Source organism: Periplaneta americana, chromosome 9 (assembly GCF_040183065.1).
Source record: "Periplaneta americana isolate PAMFEO1 chromosome 9, P.americana_PAMFEO1_priV1, whole genome shotgun sequence".
In the NCBI taxonomy this organism is placed as follows: Eukaryota; Metazoa; Arthropoda; class Insecta; order Blattodea; family Blattidae; genus Periplaneta; species Periplaneta americana.
The window spans coordinates 56,787,222-56,809,721 of NC_091125.1; the positions used below are offsets into that span (position 1 = coordinate 56,787,222).

Genomic DNA, 22,500 nt, shown 5'->3' on the forward strand with positions numbered 1-22,500 from the left:
CAATACAACAGCGACCATATTTCCTTCTTTCCCTTAGAGCGTATTCCGAATCTCACCGGTGAGCAATCCGATGGCATCACGGTGTTCCGAATTCCACCGATGACGTCATTGATGCTCCACCGGTGTCGCACCGGTGCCATCAACTTGCAGAGGTGATGGCAGTCTCCATCAGCCGCCATCAGTGAATCTGATTGGTTCTTGTATAGGGCGGGAATTAGCAGACGAATGACATCGAGCACTGTTGTGTCATGGCTGTGTGTTCTGCTTTAGTTTTGCTGTATTGTCTGTAATGAGCACAACGTAAAAACAATATGTTAATGGCTTATGAGCGAACATGTCAACGGACCAGTTATTACTACCGGTTCAAGAAATAAGTTGTTTATGATCTCTTTTCTTTGAACGAGATGGCAGTACGGAAATTTCGCAAAATTTTGCTAGCGTAGCACAGATAACCACTTAACACAGTCGCCATGACAGCATCGATCCTTCCAGCAGTTTTGTTCCTTATTTCGTTGCCACGTGACGTCATTGATGCCACCGAACAGGTGAGATTCGGAATACGCTGTTAGTCAGTTATAGCCGGATGTGATCTACCCTCCGTGCAGCTGCATAATAAGGGTAATAAAACAATAAACCATCGCTAAGGGTAACACTCATTCAACCCACAAAAATGAAAGTATGTTTCAAATGGTACCTTAAAAGAACGGAAATTATATATAATTGTGTAAAAGATCTACGTTAAAGAAAAGAACCTCTTTCAAAGTGGCTAGGTTTTAACACATTTTTATACGATTCGCTAACTAAAAATATAAGTTTCTGAAAAAATGTGACGTGTAGGAACTTTTTCAATGCCATATTCGTAATCAGGACATAAAAATGACATAAAATAGTTATTCTTGTCCATATTATGAAAACCTTGTTGAGTAGTGTTTATTAAGGTTTACAATATTAGACATTTTTTTAAGTTTTTGGATGGAGAGGAGGGGGGGGTTAGAAGTATAGCTCAAGTGGGGAGGAGGGGGTTTAGCAGTACACAATACACCTCAAGCGGGCACAAACTTACAGGTACAAAACAGATGCTCTCTTCTAATGCAGGAGCGGAATATGACGATACTGTTGTTTACATAAAACCAGCAACAAATACAAACTTTCAGTCGCATTAACAGAACATTACGGTAAATTTACATTTTATGTAACAATATTGCTCCATTTTTAATTGTAGGTCTAAAAATAAACAATAATGATTTTCTGTACAAAATCACACCAAGCTTTTTTTCAAATGCATCATTTCAATCTCTCCTGCTTCATTTTTATACAAATTTTTGGTTGTCTGATTTTCTAAACAGGGTAAGACACTTCTAGTTTCTAATCATCGTTGAGAAACTGCTACAAAAGTTCGCCGATTGGGTAACCTACTTTGAGGAAAACTTTTGACGGTACATCTTTCTTACCTCACTTTAATTACGACGACTTTCTCCATAAATTAATAACATATGATATCCCTAAATTGTGAATGATATTGTAAGTTATTTATCGAATACCCTGTACTGAACTCACATCCGCTCGGCAGGGAGCTTGAACTCAGCTGACTCATACTTACATCTGTGCAGAGTACTGCCTGCTGAAAGTTGCCACGTCCCTCAAACCAGAATATTAACAAATTTAAGCATGCATTATTATTTATTTCACGAAAACTTAATAGAACGCACAAATATTTATTTAAATTAACATTAACTCTTTGCTAGATATACCTACTTGTGTAATTGTTTTCGTAATTTTAGTAACGTTATAAGCAGTTTAACGCAAATAAAAAAGGAAAGAAATATATTTTCCTGGGAAAACTATCCAGTTTTTGAGCCTCTACACCGTCCCCGACGACTGTAAAACAGACGGCACTTATACCCCTTACATCCTGTAGAATCACAGGTTACTTTACTAGTGCACATAATTAATTGATTATAAATGACGGAATGCAGATTTATGTTTAAGCGTCTGTCATAAAGCTTTTATTGGTTCTGAACTAGTCGAAATCTTATAAAATCTACCAGTCTTCCGAAATAAACTTTATATTGAGGAAAATGTACATGTCCAGAGGCTGACCATAACAGGTTCCTTCGGTACTATAATCCTTAGAGTGATGTTTTATCAGGAACTTCATCGTGCAAAATATTATATCTTTGTGACCACACCATGAGTCTAATAGTAAAAGTGAATTTGCTTCAATATCAACAGCCACAACTTGTGAAAGAAATCTGGCGAGATGTGTGTTTTTCATTTTACCACTTTTATTACGCCAATTATGTTTCCGAAAGATTGGCACACATGATCAACATCTTTTTGCAACCTCGGAACAAATTTCCCTCCAAGCTCTTAGAAATATATATAATTTTGTCGTTCACACACACACACACACACACACACACACACACACAAACGCATACACACACCAACATCAATTGTATAACTGTAGGTCATTATATTTAATGATTGGCTATTAGATTCAGTTACGTTTTGCCTTCTAACAAATAATACCTAGGACGAGATTTTGTAAATAAAGCCACTTTGATCCGAATTCCAAATTTATTCAAAACAAACGGAAAGTGCCATTGATTTTTTTAAATGTATATGGCGCTGCAGGCTAAACGGTTGACGTGATACGGGAAAAATTATTACCACGAGACTCAGCGCCCTCAAATTAATAAGGTGAGCCAGGTTTTTTTCTGTGTTCGAGTGTTCATTCTCAGATAATTTGGTAATTTGTGTCAGGGTGAAAAGTCGTTCAACTTATTGAAATTGCAAAGTCACAAGTGATGTAGGAACCAACAAGTTCTGCAGTTGTGCTGGCTTGGTTGCAGCCCTGTTCTACCAGTTCGGCATGTTCCTGGTGCTCATGCTCGGCAGCATCATGCATTGGAGGACTACTGCCGCTGTCTGCGTGGCTGCGCCTATTATCACCATCATCCTCATCAGCCAGGTGAGACTGAGTCGTAGAAATCTCAACTGCACGAAATACTTCTCAGATGATAGTTTAAACTCAACACATTTCCAAAAATAGGCCTACTGAACATATTTTAACATTTCGATACAAAGCAATTTCTTCTTCGTCCTCTCGTTTCTCCACTTATCCCACCTTTTCCTACTTACCCCTCTTTGCCTTCCAACCTTTACCCTTCCTCCTATTTTTCTTCCTTCATCTATCTCGTAATCACTTTGTGTTCTCTTTTTTTGTACCCCCCTCTTTTTTGCTTCCGATTTCTGATCCTTTACATTCTCTTTTCTTCTGTACGATTGTCATTTTCCACTTCCTACACCTCCCAGTATTCTTCTTCTTTCTTCTACTCTTCTCTCTTATTCTTTCTGTTCTTCTTCTTTCCAGTCTTCCAAATCTTCCTCTACAACCTCCTCTTCCTTGGCCTACTCCACTTTGTTTTCTTCTCCTCAAATTTCCCACCCTCTTTCTGTCTTTCTGCTCCCATTTTTCCTGCTTTCTTTCATTCTCCTCCTCTTTTCCTTAATTCTTGTCTTCACCTCTCTGATTTTCCTTCTCTTTTCTATTCTTCCTTCTTCTCTCTCATCTCCATCATTCTCTTCTTTCTCCTAGTCTTTCGCCTTCCTTTCTTCTCTCTTTCAGTTTTAATTTGCTAATTTTCTTTCCCTTGCTTCTTCTCTTTTCCATTCTTCATTCTTTTATTTTTCATATTCATCTCTCTATTTTCTCCCTTTCCTCTCTCTTCCCTCAAGTCTTTCAAATTATTTTTCTCTTCGTGCTCCTTTATTTCCTCTCTCCCTTCTTTTCAGTCCTTCACTTTGTTTTCATTTTACTCCTTGTATTTCTTCTCCCTTTCTAGCCTGGCGTTTTTTTTTTAATTTCCTTGATTGAAGGAAATAAATTCAATCAACTCGTGTAAATAATGAATAAAAAATGAAGAACATTTTGGGAATAAGATGTAGGGTCTACTATATATTATGCGATATAGTTCTTATGTATAATCCAATAGATTCCTGAATCTCCAATATGGCTGATTGCGCAAGACAGGAAAAACGACGCAGAAGCCGCTTTGTGCTGGCTGCGGGGATGGGTCGAGCCAAGTGGCGTGAGTAAGGAGATGGAGAAACTGCTGTGTTACCACGAGAACGTGACGCTTAAGTCTGCGCTATGTGCATCAAAATCCACGCAGCTGCAGACACTCGGCAGCCCAGAGGTTCTGGATGTCATTCCACATCACAGGCGAAGAAGCAAGTGGTCGCCGCGATCGATGGGCCTGATACGACTTCTTCTGGAGCCAGAAACTCTCCGTCCGATGGTGCTGACACTTGTCTTCTTCACTTTGTCCTGCATGGGAGGGATGACATCCGTCAAGCCCTTCTTGGTGGAGGTTCTCCATCGGTTCCATTCTCCGTTGGATCCCAAGTGGAGTTCGGTAAGTTATGCCATCACAAACAGAGCTCTCTACCTGTAGAGATATTTCAGATAGAACTTTTAAATTGTTAGCGTTATTGAAATATGTGTGAAAGTAACTGAAGGGTCTCGCCGTTGGAGGACATTTAATTGCAGGCCTATCTGTACTCAACTTTGTTCCAAAAGAAAATTCAACGTAAATTATAAAGAATACATTAATTCTACAAAAGGAAAGTAGGCCTAATTAGTGCAAGATCAATATTTATTATTAATCTACAAATTAAATTATATACGATATTCATGAGAGCCACAAGTCTATATTACATTGAAAGTAAGGCGCAGGCACTAAAAACAGCTGTCTGCATTTGAGTAGTCTTGCATCAGGCTGTAGAAGCTCGTATGTTTGACGTGATATCTATAATCCTTTACCTATCATTATGGCCCATAAACCATGTATGAGCATTATTATCTTCGATATTCTTTTCCATATTGGATTAATTTTGGCAAAGAAGTGGAGACGTCCTCACGATATTCCAATATAAACCATAACATACAGTTCACAGTAGATAGTGATTTTGTGACTTTTAAGTCACAGAAATCTCCATTTACTGCAGTGTTTTTCAATCACCGGGCTACGGCTCGCTACCGGGCCCTGGCATTAATTATACCGGACCGCGAGATATTCTCCTGAAAATTGTCAGTCTACTGTTCTAGTCATTTTTTACGAATAAATATTTTATAGTGGAAATATTCTTAGCATAAAACTTGTAATTTAAGTGCTTGTGTCGAAAACTGCAGAATCAGATCATCTCTAAGCTCTAAATTCTAAAATCTAACTAAATAACGTTTATGAAACAAATAGGCTATCAGTATCCAAGTCGCTTATTCTTTAATGATCGGAAACATTCCAGACATAGAAATCTTTCAACATTAGGGAAAGGAAATACTACTGTTTATGACCAGTCATAAAAATTGCTTGGAAGTCGATTACAACAACATTGTTTTCAAAACTGAACAAAATGACATACATTATATGTTGTATATATGTCAATGACCAATTATCTGGGAAATATAAACAATTTTTTCACTGAAACTGAAGTTTAAGGCAGTCTGTATTCTGTTTTCGATACTGAACAGTCATAATGAATATTATCTTTTTCCAAGTTCGCATTGCAGTGTGTAAGTGTTTATTTCAAAACCCAAGTGTCGTAATTTTTTTAAAAGTACTATTCATACAGGTTTGAATATTGATATGAATTAAAGACAAGGGATATATCTTAACATTGGTATTAAGAAATTTCGTACTGAAGATGTTTATGACGCAATAACTAGTAGTGCATCCACCTTAAGTCCAGCAGAGCGATCTCAGTATAAGCAAAAGAAGCACACGAGCACACAGAAGAAAAAGTCTGTTTCCCTCAGAAGTACATGAACAACTACTTAAAATTTTGTTTCATCCAACGCCATGACACTGACCATTTGTCATGACCTCAGTGTGTAATTTGTGCTACTCTTCTGGGAAATTAAGGTATGAAGCAATCGCGACTTTTTCGAGATCGCAACACAACACATTTAGTTAACAAACTCATTGAATTCTTCATACGTAAAAAAGATGCACTCAAAATAAAAAAGAAATTTCTTTTCCAAGTTTCAATCACTTATATGTAATCTTAAATCTTAAGATTACATACGCCAAAGTTAGGGCCTAATTATTAATACTCATGTTAGTTAATTGTAGAAATTTCAAGAAAATTGGAAAGGTATTTACAAGTAAATTTATTGAACCGGGTCCTTATCTTATTACAATTACAATTACTTATGGCTTTTAAGGAACTCGGGGGTTCATTGTCGCCCTCACATAAGTCCGCCATCGGTTCCTATCCTGAGCAAGATTAATCCAGTCTCTACCATCATATCCCACTTCCCTCAAAACCATTTCAATATTATCGTCCCATCTATGTCCCGGCCTCCCCAAAGGTCTTTTTCCCTCCGGCCTCCCAACTAACACTCTACAAGCATTTCTGGATTCACTCATACCTGCTACGTGCCCTGCCATCTCAAACGTCTGGATTTAATGTTCCTAATTATGTCAGGTGAAGAATACAATGCGTGCAGTTCTGTGTTGTGTAACTTTCTCCATTCTCCTGTAACTTCATCCCTCTTAGTCTCAAATATTTTCCTAAGAATCTTATTCTCAAACACCCTTAATCACTGTTCCTCTCTCAAAGTGAGAGTCCAAGTTTCACAGCCATACAGAACAACAGGTAGTATAATTGTTTTATAAATTCTAACTTTCAGACTTTTTTGACAACAAACTGGATGACAAAATCTTCTCCACCAAATAATAGCAGGCATTTCCTATATTTATTCTGCATTTAATTTCCTTCCGAGTGTCATTTATATTTGTTACTGTTCCTACAAGATATTTGAATTTTTCCACCTTTTCGAAGGATAAATCTCCAATTTTTATAGTTCCATTTCGTACAATATTCTGGTCACGAGACATAATCATATACTTAGTCTTTTCGGGATTTACTTTCAAACCTATCGCTTTTATTTGCTTCAAGTAGAATTTCCGTGTTTTCCCTAATCGTTTGTGGATTTTCTCCTAACATATTCACGTCGTCCGCATAGACTAGAAGCTGATGTAACTCGTTCAATTCCAAACCCTCTGTGTGATCCTGATCTTTCCTAATGGCATATTCTAGAGCGAAGTTAAAAAACAAAGGTGATAGTGCATCACCTTGCTTTAGCCCGCAGTGAATTGAAAAAGCATCAGGTAGAAACTGGCCCATAAGGATTCTGCTGTAAGTTTCACTAAGACACATTTTAATTCATCGAACTAGTTTCTTGGGAATACCAAATTCAATAAGAATATTATATAAAATTTCTCTCTTAATCGAGTCAAATGCCTTTTTTTAATCTATGAATAACTAATGTACTGTACCCTTACACTCCCATTTTTCTCCAAATCTGTCGAATACCAAAAATCTGATCAATAGTCGATCTATTACGCCTAAAACCACACTGATGATCCTCAACAATTTCATTTACATATGGAGTGGAAATATATACTATATATACTTCTTTATTCTTCTCTAGATATCTTTCGCCAGTTGTTCATAGTAGTCCAAATGCATCCCTTGTACTTTTTCCTTTCCTGACACCAAACTGCTCTTCTTCCAACTGTTCTTCCACCTTAGAATATAAACGTCGATTTAATATTCGCAGGAGAATCTTCGACGAATGCGATATAAAGCTGATAGTCCTGAACTCCTTACATTTCTTGGCATTGTTTTTCTTCGGTATTGGCAGCAAGACCGTCTCCGTAAAATCTTCAGGCCATTCGCCTTTCTCATATATTTCGTTGTATAATGATAGAATTTCCTTCTTGTCTTCACTCAAGCATTTTCCTAACACAATGGTGATTCAATCAACTCCTATTGCTTTCCCATTCTTAATTCCCCTAAGGGCTAGTTCAACTTCTTCTCTTAAAATAGAAAATAATTTTTCGTCTTCTGATACGGTTGCTTCGTCTTCCACGGCTAACTTATCTGGACGATCCCCTGTCTAATATAACTCTTCTACATATTTTGTCCATGTGTTCAGATTCCTTGTTGGTCTATTATTTCATTTCTTATTTCGTCTTCTATCAACCACATGGATTTTCTGTTCTGATTTGTGAAATCCAGACATTTTACTTCGCAGTAAATTAAATCATATCTTCCTTTTCACTCTAGATCGTCTACTTCTTTACATTTCTCTTTCATCCAGTCTTCTTTCGCCTTAAACGTTTTCCCTCTTAGTTCGTTGTTTAGTTTCCTCTAGTTTCTTTTATTTTCTTCCGTGTTGATGTTTTTCCATTTTTCTTCTTTCTTACATCTTCTCCAACATTTTTCCTGTGGCCCAAGGTTTCTTCATTCTCACTCCTTCTCTGTATCCTATTGTTTCTTCTGGTGTTTTCTGTGTACAGCTTTTTAGATGAGTCGAGTACTCAATATTATTCTCAGATGTGAATTCTAATGTAGCGGTTTTCTCTAGAAAATTTGCTTCAAATTTTCTTCTTTCCTCTTCGTTCTTCAGTTTTTCAATGTCAAATTTCTTCCTTACCTGTCTTCCTCTTATTTTTTTCAGAATAATATATACTTCGCTTATCAGCGGAAATGATTTGAGTTAATATCCACTCCTGGAAAGTCTCTTTGCATTTTTAAGCAATTTCGGATTCTCTCCTGTACCAGTATATTCTATCTGATATCTGCTTTCGTCCTTTGGGCATGTCCATGTGTATCTTCTTCGTTTATGTTGTTAGAATAATGTACTTTCAACATTCTTTGCTTTTCTTTTGCAGATATTTATCAAAGATTCTCCTCTGTCATTCCTTTTTCCCAATCACATTTCCCAAATGTTCTTCCATCTTCTCCTTCTCTTACTACTGCGTTCCAGTCGCCCAATAGGATTACGCATACTCCTTCTTCTTCTTCTTCTCCTCAACTATCTCTTCTATCTTGTCATAGCTTTCGTCCACTTCTTCGTCTGTTAATCCATTATGTGACATGTAAATTTACACTAAGTTTATTTTCTTCCCTAGTAGTTCCACCATTATCATCCGGTCATCTAAATAACGCACTGATATTACTTTATCTTTCACAAGAGATTTCAATAATACACCAACACAATGATTTCCTTTGCACTTACCATTTGAACAAAGCAACTTAAATTCAACACTCACCAATTCACCACTATTTCCTCAACTCATTTTTGATATTCCCATCAGATCCATTCTGTTTCTTCTGATTTATTCCTTCAAGTTTTCCAACTAACCTGCTTACAAAACGGTCCTTACATTCCACTTTCCAATCCTCAATCTTCTTTTCTTCTCTCTGATGGGTTCCTTCATTATGTGTCCTTCCCCAGCATCCCCCTCCCGGACATGCGATTGGGGGGGATAGTTTACGTCCGAGTCTTTTACCGTGGAAAAACTCATCCTGCTATGTCTGCACTTTATTTGGGAAGGATAAATGCGATATGTTCCCGTTGCTTTACGCACAAAACTCTGTCTTTCGCATCTTAAAAGATACCAGAAGACCCCAACGTGGAGGTGAGGAGAGTTGATTTGACTAATTGAGCCCTCCGGGCTTCACCGAAATTCACCGCAAGGGTTAAATATTAGTTCCATCAGGTTTTTGACCCGATCATAATAATAATAATAATAATAATAATAATAACAATAATAATAATAACAACAACTACAACATTAGATTTCCTATGTTAACAATAACTGAACTTGAGATATGTATTGTCCTAGGAAATAATACACTAATAGCTATCCTAATAATCTTTAAGATCCACAGATAGATAAAGAGAAAAGCTTGGCTATCATAGACCAGAATTCACAATATTATCACCATAAATTAACGAGTTTGGAATCGAGACCCATCATCTTTTTGTTGATTTTCGAGCAGCCTATGACACCATAAATAGAGAAAGACTCTATGCTGCAATGGAGAAATTGAGAATCCCTAAAAAATTGATCTTTCTGGTAAAAGCTACGATGACAAATGCTAAGTGCATAGTTAAAATTCAAAACATGATGTCTAACCCTAGTTCTACTAGTTGTGTCGTCCGACAAGGAGATTCACTAGCTTGTCTCCTTTTTAATATAGCACTGGAGAAAGTCATGAGGGATTCACGTATTAATACTAGGGGAACTACTTTATATAAGTCGATTCAGGTGCTGGCTTACGCTGACGACTTAGATATCATAGGGAGAAGTCAGGCAGCAATGAAAGAGGCCTTTATTAAGCTGGAAAAGGCAGCAAGAAAGATGCATTTACAAATTAATGAAGAAAAAACAAAGTTTATGCCAGTCACGAGAGCTAATATAAATGGACCCCCCTACCTGGAAATAGGCTCTTTTAAATTTGAAACTGTCCATAGTTTTATCTATCTTGGCTCTGAAATTAATAAAAAAAATCATGTTAGTTCTGAAATTAAAAAAAACTAATATTATCTGCCAATAGATGCTTTTGTGGTATTAGAAGACATATGAAATCTCAAATTACATGTAGGAATACAAAAATTATGATGTATAAAACTCTTATAAGGTCTGTACTCTCTTACGCATCTGAGACTTGGCCATTGTCGAAGTCAGATGCGACATTATTATGTACATTTGAAAGAAAGATTCTTAGGCAAATCTTTGGACCAGTTAGAGAAAACGGAGCATGGAGAAGAAGATATAATTTCGAACTGTACGGATTATATAATGAGCCGGGCATTGTTAAATTCATAAAAATAAGAAGATTAGATTGGGCCGTGCATGTTGTGAGAATGCAAGATGATAGGGTTACGAAGAGAGTTTTTAAATTTATTCCGATGGAAAGAAGGAAGGTTGGGAGACCGAGATTGAGATGAGAAGACTGTGTGATGGATGACATCAAGACTTTGGGTGTTAGAAATTGGAGAAGTTTGGCAATGGATAGGGAGGAATGGCGAAAACTTCTGAAGAAGGCCAGGGCCCATGAAGGGCTGTCGTGCCATTGATGATGATGATCACCATAAATTACTGTCATTGAATGATTCGCAATGAGTTCAGTGGCATTATTCTCCATAAATTGTGCATAATTAATCCATTTCTTCGCCGATTCAGCAAATAAGAGGTCAAAATTAAGGAAACATATTTACTTGAGTTTATTACTTGCTAATCTTAGAAATCTATTTTTCTTTCGTACAACCCACACTCTGATTTTTACACGCAAAGAGGGACTTTAAATATCTCATCTTGTAAAGTTCCTTAGAATTTTCTACGACAGTTTCTCCACTAGGATCGCATGTTGCATGTCTCATTATTGAAGACTATTTTATCTCACTTTCATAACGTGAATACACAGCTGTAAGACTTGGTATTATGAATCAATCATTGCGAAAAGGAATCATCTAGAGATTTTTACATTTCACAGAAGAAGGTAAAATGTGATTTACTTCTGAATTAGTGAAGGAGCAAATTTTAAATTTTCAGTCTTTTATCCACATATAGCCTAAGCCGCTTTTAATTAACCATAACTCAGTGGTTCTGGTTCCAGTTTTATATATCAAGGGACAAAATTAAACATCGTTTTCCCGAGATGATCCTTCTCTCAATAGTAAGATATCTGTTCAGAAAACTAAAAATAAGGTTTAATGTTCTTATTCAGGGGCATCGCAAGACGGGGTTACCGGATTTGAAGCCCCTCCTTGAACTTAAAAAATAATTAGATTTGAGTATTTTTTTTATCCGTAATCGTTTTCCCTTCTCTAATTTTACACTGTCAGAGTAACAAAATTTACATCGATATATGACATAGAGTCCTTCTACTCCTACGTCAATATAATGTTTGTGTTTTGTGCAGCGGCACGTTCAAATATAACAATGCTATCTTTATTACAGAGAGACCTACCGCCTAGTACGCAATTTGTAATAAAATGAAACCAACACAATATGAAAATTTAACTTGTGAAACATACTGAAAAGGTTGTTTTGTCAGATATGCAGTGCATATGTTAAATATTGTGCATTTTCGATTTTAGACTCATTTTAAGAGCGATATTCACACATTCGTTAGTTTGGATCCTGTCTTTATTGTGAAAAGTTCCTTTAATGTTTATATTTTTAATATAAATATCGATTTGCCTCATAAGTGGTGCCTTCTGGTGTCACTTCAGATCTGTCTTCGGAGAGTTACCTAAACAACAATAATAAATATACCGCAACATAATAATAATAATAATAATAATAATAATAATAATAATAATAATAATACGAAAAATTTAAAATACCTTTAATATAAATTGTAAACATTCTGGGTATGCCTCGATTCTTGTTGATGTCTATTACAAGAAGCTCCACTTTTTACAAGTTGTAATAATGAAATAACATAAAAATGAATTCAATGTTTGTAATATGCAGAATTAAACTTATTTTTTGGCCCGTCTTTTTTGTACAAGTAATTCTGCTGTGACGGCTTCCTTTGTGTCGTCATTCAAATGTGTGTCCTTTAATTCGACACTTAATTCCTAGCATTTGAAACAAACATCTACGTAAGATTATTCGTTCTCACAGTGACTTTCAGGAGCACAAGAGTCTTGATGCAGAGTTAAAGGGTTAAATTATTTATTTTCTTGTGGAATGTAGATGGCATGGCCTTCCAAGGGACCGAATATGGTAAAAAAGGAACTTCTGAAAAAAATCGTAGATAATCCCATTTCGCAATGACATATTCTATTGACTTCGTTCTGTCCCTGCATAATAGTAATCTACATCACATCTATTGAAGCCGCAGTGAAAGAAAACTATTTTATGGTTCTTCTCATGAATATTACCTAATAAATATAAAATAATGAAAGTGATATAGTTTATAATGCATATAGGCCTAGGCATAGCGGGGGATGAAATATCGATGTTTACAGAATCACAATAACTTTACGTCAAGTTTATTATGTACATTTATATTCATGACACCCATGCTACATTTTGCTTAATTAAGTTCCGTTGTCGGTTAGCGCGTCTGGCCGCGAAACCAGGTGGCTCAGGTTTGATTTCCGGTCGAGGAAAGTTCCTGGTTGAGGTTTTTCCGGGTTTTTCCCTCAACCCAATATGAGCAAATGCTGAGAAACTTTCGCTGCTGGAACCCAGACTCATTTCACCGGCATTATCACCAACTCATACAACGCTAAATAACCTAAGGTGTTGATAAAGCGTCGTAAAATAACTTATTTCAAAAAAGTTCCGTCGTACGATGTCTGAATGTGAATAATATTAATTAGAATACAAGTAGCCCTGCTTGAAATAATATTTTGTTTCACAACGCTTTCAACTACAGAGGTTATTGAGTATCGAAGTTCAACGTGGGTTAGAAATTTTTCCTGGTGTTCTCTGTCAGAGACAAGTTCCTTCACGTGCCGTAAATCTACGACACAACCCACAGTGTTACCTTTTTCCCGGAGGAAGCCATGCTAAGGATTTCAGTGCCCTTTAAAATCCATATTCATAGATCGAGTTTGAACGCTGAAACCTCACAAAAACGACCAGCATGGTAACTACCATAGACAAATAAATAGAGTAACTACGTCTAGGCGTAAGTACAGCTCGGAACGCAAGACCTGAGCCAAACTTTGGTATGTGTAATATAATCAAGATGACGTCTTCTCCGTTTTTGGCTCAGGTTTACTCTTCCCAGTTATAAAAGGAAGCGTTGTGCGATGTCTGGGATTGAACTTTCAGGCGATCGTGGCTGCAGCGGGGTTTCTGGGCAGTGTGTTTCTGATCGGTGTCGTGAGTACCCTAGGCAAGAGGAAGTTGGGGCTCTCCACCACGGCCGTCTGTGCCTTGTGCTGCTTCTTCCTCGGCCTTTATGCGCTCCTGGCTGTGAAGCCTGTCGCCACGTGGGTGCCCGTCACGCTCTTCGTGGTCTTCAGCTTCTCTACCGCCATACAGGCGCAGTTGCCCTGGCTTCTGGTAGCAGAGTCTTTCCCTTTCCGGTAAGAATTTGTTTGTAGACATGAGACAATTTTAAATTTCACGTAGAAGTTATAAGACTATTGTTTAATTTATGAATATCATGAGTTTCACCAAGTGTGACTAGCAACCGAAATTTAAAATAAGTGATAGGGGATTCATACTATCCCTACTGCATAATTGGGTGAATCGTTTATGCTGTTCGTGATTCTTATTGTGAATATGTCTATGATTGTAAGGTAGTTTGAGATTTAATATAAGATTTTCTTTTTTTATATATATTCCTGTCTTTACACTTCTAGCATTTAAATTTAACAATGTGGAGCCTTCTCACTAATTACTTCATAATATCTTCTTCATTCCAAGAGGCTTAATCTGGAGACAACACTGCAATTGATAGTCGAAACCATTCACATTTCAATATGACGCGAATGAGTTGTTTGAAACGTCGATAAATATTTAGAGAGAACTGAATTCATGAAAATAAATATCACAGTTAAGTACCTTAGAATTAAACGATGTTTTATATAATTGATTTATTTTACGACGCTTTATCAATTTTGATGGTTATCTAGGGTTTGAGTGAAATGAACGTCATAATGACAGTGAAATAATACTCAGGGTCCAGATCCGAAGATTACCGAGCATTTGCTCTTTAATAGTTTGAGGGGGGGAGGGGAAACCGCAACGAACCTCAACCTAGTAACTCGTCCCTACCAGGATTTGAACCCAGATCCACTCGTTTTACGGTCAGACATGCTAACCGTTACCCAACGGCGGCGGACTAGACGATGTTAAATTATCTATTTCTGTCTTAATACTCCCCGCATGTATCACTCACCCAATTTATATACGAGTAATAATGAATTCATTATGACGTCACACATTTCAGAACATGGGGGAGTGATAGTAGAAGGAAGTAGAATTAAGATTTGCTAATGATATGGCGTTGTTGGCAGAAGAGAATATGATACTAAGGTATATGCTACTGAAGCTAAATGACAGCTGTGAGCAGTATGGGATGGAGATAAATGCAAACAAGACGAAAACCCTAATCATAGGAAGAAAAATAAAGAAGGTAATCTTCTGAATTTTAAATGTGGCAATAGAGCATGTGCACACCTTCAAATACTGAGGATATATTACAAGCAGTAATATGAGTTGCTGCCAAGAAGTTAAAAGGAGAATGAAATTACAATGGAAGCTTTTAATAGACAAAGAAGCACCTTCTGCTGAAGAAGAACTAAGGAAGAGATTAGTGAAGTGCTTGATGTAGAGTGTAGCATTGTATGGGGCAGAAACATGGACATTACGACGAAGTGAAGAGAAGCAATTAGAAGCACTTGAAATGTGGATATGGAGAAGAATGGAGCGTGTGAAATGGACAGACAGAATAAGAAACAGAGCTGTGTTGGAAAGAGTGATAAAGAGAGAATGATGCTGAAACTGATCAGGAACAGATAAATTAATAGGATGGGTCACTGACTGAGAAGAAACTGCCTACTGAAGGATGCACTGGAAGGAATGGTGAACGGGAGAAGATTTCGGGGCAGAGGAAGGTATTAGATAATAGAGATGACATTAAAATATATGGATCATGTGCAGAGACTAAGAGGAAGGCAGAAAATAGGAAAGATTGGAGAATGCTGGGATTGCAATGAAAGACCTGCCCTTGGACAGAACACTATGAATGAATGATGTCACATTCGATTCCCCTTCACGTTTTATAACGGCTATCTTGTTCGAAAATATGTTCTTTTAAATACATCAAAATTTCAGTTATCCATGACTTACTGTAGTTAATGTCACCTTATTAACAGAAAGTGTGACCAGACTTCTCGAGTATTAATCGCATAAACGTTTCGCATTATTATTTTTCTTTTTCTTTACAGACAGAAGAATGACAATACTGTAATTATTCAGTGTTGATGGTTGTGCAGGGACGTATAACATTCCTTACGCTAACTGCTGAAAAGAAAATTTAAGAAGTGTAACTAGCAACTTATCGGAAAACACGTATTTTAAAATAAAAGAAATAACGAGGTTAAATATTTACAAGTGAATTTTTCTAGGAAAACAGCTGAATACACTTTGTTAGACCATCAAATAAATAAATAAATTATGTAATAATTAAAATTCAGTACGTCTATTCTAGGAAGAATTAGAAATTACGAAAGAAAAATTGGATACAATATATATTTAGAAGGTATGACGACAGAATCCTTCTACAGTAGATGAGCCAAGAACTGTCCTGTGACCTTGTCACGTGCCATGGCTACGTCACCAATGGGTATGGAAGGGGAAGATAAGTTTTAGTCTGAGATGAAATTCCTTATCAGGAGATTCGTATAGTCTAATATTAACCATAACGAAACAAATTCTTTTTGTAACAGCTCATTTTTTTTCAGGTCTTGCCTCCTCACCTATACAAATTTTAAATTATCGAACCGGAGGAAGAAGAAAACTCAGACTACCTTTAAAACGTGTAACTGACGATTTCATTTTGTGTGCCTTAACGAAACACCTGGTCTAATAGAGTGCAGGATGATGACGATGATGATGATGATGATGATGATGATGATGATGATCCTGGATACCTAAGTTAATTTCCCAAGAGAAGGTTCATACCTGTATATTTCCTTAACCCCTTAGAGACTACAATGTAATTTATAATAAAAAATTAATGCATGTGATTCTTAAACTGTTTGCAGAGCGCGGGGTGTAGCGGAAGGCGTGGCTGCAGCGGCCATGTACCTGGTGGGGTTTTTAGCCTCCAAGACGTACCTTGCCACCGAGCACGCTATGCACCTCTACGGATGTTTCTGGTTCTTCTGCGCCATCAACTGCGTATGTTTTGTGTACCTATTCTTTCAACTGCCCGAGACGGAGGGCAAGTCCCTCGAGGAGATTGAGCGTCTGTTCGCCAACAACAAACGACGCAGCAAATGAACAAATGACTTCACCGTCTTCTTATCAAAAAGTGGTCTCAGTATTCTTCGAGAAGTCTCAGACTCAATGCACTGTCGAAACTGACAATTCACTTGTAGTTTTATCTCTTTCATCTCCAATTTTACTTTTAAAAACGAAGTCTTTACTTGCCAATCGAGGTGTATGCAACGGAGAAGATGCAGTTTCGATGCTCTGTACAGTAGTCTATGTATAAGCCGAGATTCGAATTTCGTAGAAGATAATGCATGGGCTCTTTATACCACGGATATGTGAAGATGTGTTTTGTAAAATGGAGACTCAATGCACGCTTACAATTTGCCACAAATATAAGAGAGTTGCTTTTTCAGTTTCTTTCACATTGTACTGCTTTACCACGGTCATCGTATTGATACCGTCCTATTAAAGAAGTGTGATCAGCGAGTCTATGTATCTTATGCCTTCTTTTCCTTAACCTCGGATCTCACATATTTATTGTGTAAGTCCATCTAAACTGAGTCTCGAGCAGTGTTCTGTCTGCTTCCATTCTAGCAAACGGCCGTGTACTGCTGTGTGCTTCAAGCCAGGTAGCAGTCTATACAGGATGAATAAAACGTAAAGGGGACAAACTTCAGGAGGTGGTTCCTGACAGGAAAAGGAACAAAGAACGTAATTTGAACAAGTCCGGAAATGCATATTTGCGACGGTATATGGGACTGATGAACGACATCATTCTCTCATAAAAGCACGCACCTACATGGACCATTTGTTTTTCCGCAACGTCTTGGTGGACAAACGTATCTGGAATTCCTGAAGATCACTCTGCCTCTTTTTCTGGAGAATGTGCCTTTGGCAATACGACAGATAATGTGGCTGATTATGATGGAGCACTAGCCCACTTCCGCATGACTGTTCAGCACCTCAACATCTTCCCCAGAAGATGGATAGGGCGAGGAGGTCCTTGCGCCTGGCCACTTCGATCACCGAACTTAAACTCTTTTCATTCTTTTTTTGTGGGGTCAACTGAAAAGTATTGTCTGTGCTGAGCCAGTTCTTGATTTGGAGACCCTTGAAGAGTGTGTCCGTGTAGGTTGTGACGCTATTCGGCTACAGGCTGGAACATTAGAAAGAGTGAGGCAATCCATGGTGCCAAGTGTGGACGCTTGCATTGCATCCAATGAAAACCACTTTGAAGATCTGTTATAACATTGTAACATGGATGAAATTATTACCATGTAATGTATAATGTAATGTACCGGTACTAATTGCTTTATTGCAGACTCACCGTCCATTTCCGGACACATGTTGATATTAACTTTTTTTTTTGTTCTTTTTCCTAACAGAAATCACTTAATGAAGTTTGTCCCCTTACCTTTTATTCACCCGGCATTGTAATTCCTGTTGCTTCATGAGATAGGTGAAACTTCATTTTGATTTTTTGCTGAAATAATTGAAGCAGTGTGCTTTACTGTTCTTTAAACATTGAGTATCATTTATCTACGACCATGCGTTAGTCACAAAATGTACCCAATAAGACATACTGGCACGTTACATCATTACATGCCAATAACATAATACCTGCAAAATATAAACACAAATCTGTGTGTAAATTGAAGCGTACATCAAGAGCTTTCTACCTATGTATACTATTTTATTCAATAAGCAACGTTTTACACATTGTCGTAATATAACTGAAAAATTCAACAATTTTCGCTCACTTCTCATCTACAGTCTCTTGCAACGCTCAGACTGCAAGAGTTGGATCTACACATAACATTGTAAGTGAAATATGCAAGTACGCCTAAATGCGAGTTTTTCCATCTGTATTCAGATATTTTTAGTAGATTGTATAACGTCTGAATAAAATTAAGGTGATAATGTCGGTGAATTGATTCCGGGGTCCAACCCGATTGTTACCCACCATTTTTTCATATTCAATTTGGGGAACCCCCGGAAAAAACCTCAACCAGGTAATTTACCCCGACTGGGACTCCAACCCGGCCGCCTGGTTTCGCGGCCAGAAGCACTAACCGTTACTCCACAGGTGTGGACATTCAGATTTAAGCCAGCTACTATGATTTAAAGGTTTTGGTACAATTTGTTAATAAAGATTCGTTATATTGAAGAAATAGCTGCGAATGTATTGAATAAGCAGTCTCGGACAGCCGATAAGGGTTGGTCCTCCAGCTTGCGGTTTGTGTGAAGGGCTAACAACCCATCACGGTAAAAAAAAAACAGCTTGTTACGAGAAACCAAAATCACCTGACATAATTAGGAACATTACATCTAGACGTTTGAGATGGGTATAACATGTAGCAAGTGTGGGCGAATCCAGAAATGATTGCAGAGACTGGATTAATCTTGCTCAGGATAGGGACCGATGACGGGCTTATGTGGGGGCGGCAATGAACCTCCTGGTTCCTTAAAAGCCATAAGTAAGTACTGTATATTGAAGAAAACTCTTAAGTAGTCCGCCGTGAACGTCATTTACGGGTAAGATATCATGTGGGCTCGAAGCAAGCGTGTCGAATACATACGCGAATACATTATAATATTTAAATAATTCAAGACATATATACACAAATATATCACCACATAACGTTATCCAATTATAACTTGGGAACCGAGATTTCCCGTTATACTGTATATACAGGGTGATTCGCGAAGCTTTCCCCCCATTTTATGGAGGTGATACCTGAGGTTTTTTGGAACAAAAAATGTAAATAAATTAATGGAATCACATTCATAATTACGGATTTACAACACATTTTCGAAAGGCGTCATAGTTAATGGAGCGCTAGGCATGCATTTTGCTACTACTACGTGCACAGCTGCGCACGAAATAGGATGAATCTACTGTTCTCCAACCAGGAGATCAACCGTGAATGGATTGTGCTTACTATTGCGTCATCTATTGGAGCGAAGTAGATAGACAATATTATCGTTATAACGTCAGTTTAAAAACCATGCGCTCTTCTGCATATGTATGGAGAGATTAAAAGACCAGGAGATTAACAGTGATCTAATTTTGTAACTAGGGTAGTATAAACATGTGTATGTCAATGTTATTGTTTGTGCTGTGAGAGCTAGCCAATAGAGATAAGAGTGCCCACGTGTGTGACCTTATGACATCAACATTCATTCACAGCATCACCCCTCTCCCCCTGCGTTTCATTCCGGAAAGACTTTCTCGTGGTTGGAGCACAGTACTTACGAATTATAGGGGAACGGGTTAGCCTTTGCATTGAACTCCGCAGACACACGCCCGACCTTCCCTTCTATGCCTACCCCCTCCACGGACGCGTTGTTCCCCTACTACGCATCGCGAATGTCTCGACAAAATGCATGACTGTACACGATGTCACCAGGTGATGTGTCGTTTAGTAAGCTATGTCAAGTCCCGAGTGACGGCAGTCTGGAAGTGATGCATCGGTGAGTGTGTACACCTCCGGAAGTGGTGACGTGCACGCAGGGTCGTCTTAACGGCATTATAGGCCTCAGGGCAAAAGAATGCACTGGGCCCTGCCTATACAACCATTCATAAAAGTAGAAATGCAAATTATCTATAAACTTACATTTATTAATGCCTCAAACAAAATGAGTATTTTGACCTTTAAAAAACCTCGTGTATAGCAAAGATTAATCATTACAAACGTTCGGGCAACACAACATGTCTTGAACTTGGAAAAAGAATTTCAACATAAAACTGATACTTGGTTGGTAAATCATACTGTCAAGGATAACACAGACACACATTGTGAAATTACCATGAATTATTTATATTTATTGTTAATCAAGTGTTCAACATAAACATTTGCAAATCTTCTTTGCAGATAATTCTTTTATAATTCGGTTGAAATAAGTTTTCTTCAGGATTTCATTTGTCACAATTCTACACATGAATGAAGAGAATTCAGGGAGCCTAACATACTCTTCTGAAAAAGTTAATTATGTAAGATAGTTGCAGTTAACAATAATTACTTAAGGGTGACAAGTGACCAGTTTTCCTTTCTGCTGAAGAAGTTAAAGTTTCTATACAAAGAAAGCAGACAATAATGAGAATACCTCCAGCAAAACTAAAACTGGCCAGGTAGAGATGGTTGTAAAGTAATATTATTTCTTGCATAAAACGTGTTGGAACTTAGTTATTCGCATTTCTGCTTACTAAAAACAGAACAGAAATTTGTCGGTAAATAAAAATATTTGGAGAAATAGCTTCTCTCATTCCTTTCAGGACAATGCATTATGTCAACCGGAGGCTGAATATACTGCCTGGATGGTGGTGATGTCGCCTACCAGTTTAAAATACGCGTACTCCACCTGTGATAAGAATTGTCAGTCTCATTGTGGATGTTGACAGCAGTGTAGTATATTGTGAAGTTTCTTTTTCACTTAGTGTATTTTTTTAGAAGTAATTGAGTGTTTTAGTTGTGCAATACAAAGAACTAGTACACATCGGAAGTGCAGAAATAATTCGGATAATTTTTGTTACGTTTGTGGACGGTTTATTTCCAAAAATCAGAGGACAAAAATTATAACATCACTAAACGTGCATATACTTCATACTTCGGGTGTAAAATTGGTGACCAGGAAAAGCAATGGTCACCTCATCTACGTTGTATCACTTGTACGAAAAATCTTAGATTGTGGTTACGTGACAGACTCTAAGCGTTCCCACTTTCTGTACCTATGGTGTGGCGAGAACTATCAAATCTTATTAATGATTGTTTCTTCTGCATGAAAAATATATCTAGCATGTCTAGGAAAAGTAAACACGTTATTCAGTAGCCAGATATAATTTCTGCCATGCGATCTGTTCCACATAGCGAGGAATTGTCTGTACCTATATCCCCTAAGACATGGAGTAGTGTTAGTAATGATGAAGGAAATAGTGGTCTCCGGTCTGAGTTGTCCCCATAGCCAGAGGCCTCTACTTCAAACGATCCTGACTTTCAACCATATAATCCTGAAAGTGAAATACATTTTGTAGAGCAAGTAGACTTGAATGATTTGGCACGTGACTTAAATTTGTCGAAAGAAATCTGAACTTCTAGGTTCTAGGCTACAACAATGGAAATTACTTGCACCTGGTACAAAAATTACAGAATTTCGAAATAGATATCAGACATTTGAAAAATATTTTGCTATGGAGGAGAATATGTGTTTCTGTGTAGACATTGATGTTTTAATGAGTGAACTAGGAATTCAGCATAATCCAGATGACTGGCAATTGTATATAAATTCATCTTAATTTAGCTTGAAAACAGTGTTACTTCATAGTTATAATGTGATATAACAGTGGGACAAGCGGCAGGAATATGTTCCGGTGGAAAGTAATGTAAAAGAAACATCAATGGTTCAGCCTGATAAGATTCTTCTTCTTCCCTTAGACATAAGACTAGACTGATGCAGAATTTTGTTAAGGCACTCAACAAGGACGGTAGTGGATTTGCATATTTCCTCAGTTAACATAAGCAAAATTGAAAGAAAGGCTTTTTATTGGACCTCAAATCAGAAAAGTCATGGAGGACGAAATGATTGAGAAAAATTTACAAACGGTTGAATTAGTAACTTCACAATCATTTAAAAGTGTTGTGCGTGGTTTTCTTGGAAACACAAAAAAAGAAAACTATAAAACTTTGATGTCAAATTTCTTGAAATAAAACAAAAACATGGGTTGTCG

At 37.4% G+C, this 22,500-nt stretch overlaps 2 protein-coding genes across 3 annotated transcripts in view; both read left to right on the forward strand.

Annotated features, from left to right (window-relative positions):
• The window catches only part of LOC138705650 (facilitated trehalose transporter Tret1-like), a 46,324-nt gene extending 29,063 nt beyond the window's left edge, over positions 1–17,261 (forward strand). Inside the window, exons 4-7 of one of the 2 annotated variants that reach the window (XM_069834237.1) lie at positions 2,856–2,974; positions 3,999–4,421; positions 13,659–13,915; positions 16,604–17,261. In XM_069834237.1, coding sequence (XP_069690338.1) covers positions 2,856–2,974; positions 3,999–4,421; positions 13,659–13,915; positions 16,604–16,841 — 1,037 coding nt within the window. In that variant the 3' untranslated portion in view covers positions 16,842–17,261. The remainder of the gene's footprint in view (positions 1–2,855; positions 2,975–3,998; positions 4,422–13,658; positions 13,916–16,603) is intronic. The other variant, XM_069834238.1, reaches the window with a different exon arrangement.
• LOC138705947 (facilitated trehalose transporter Tret1-like) overlaps positions 1–22,500 on the forward strand; it is a 256,949-nt gene that overhangs the window by 149,531 nt on the left and 84,918 nt on the right. The window lies entirely within an intron of this gene.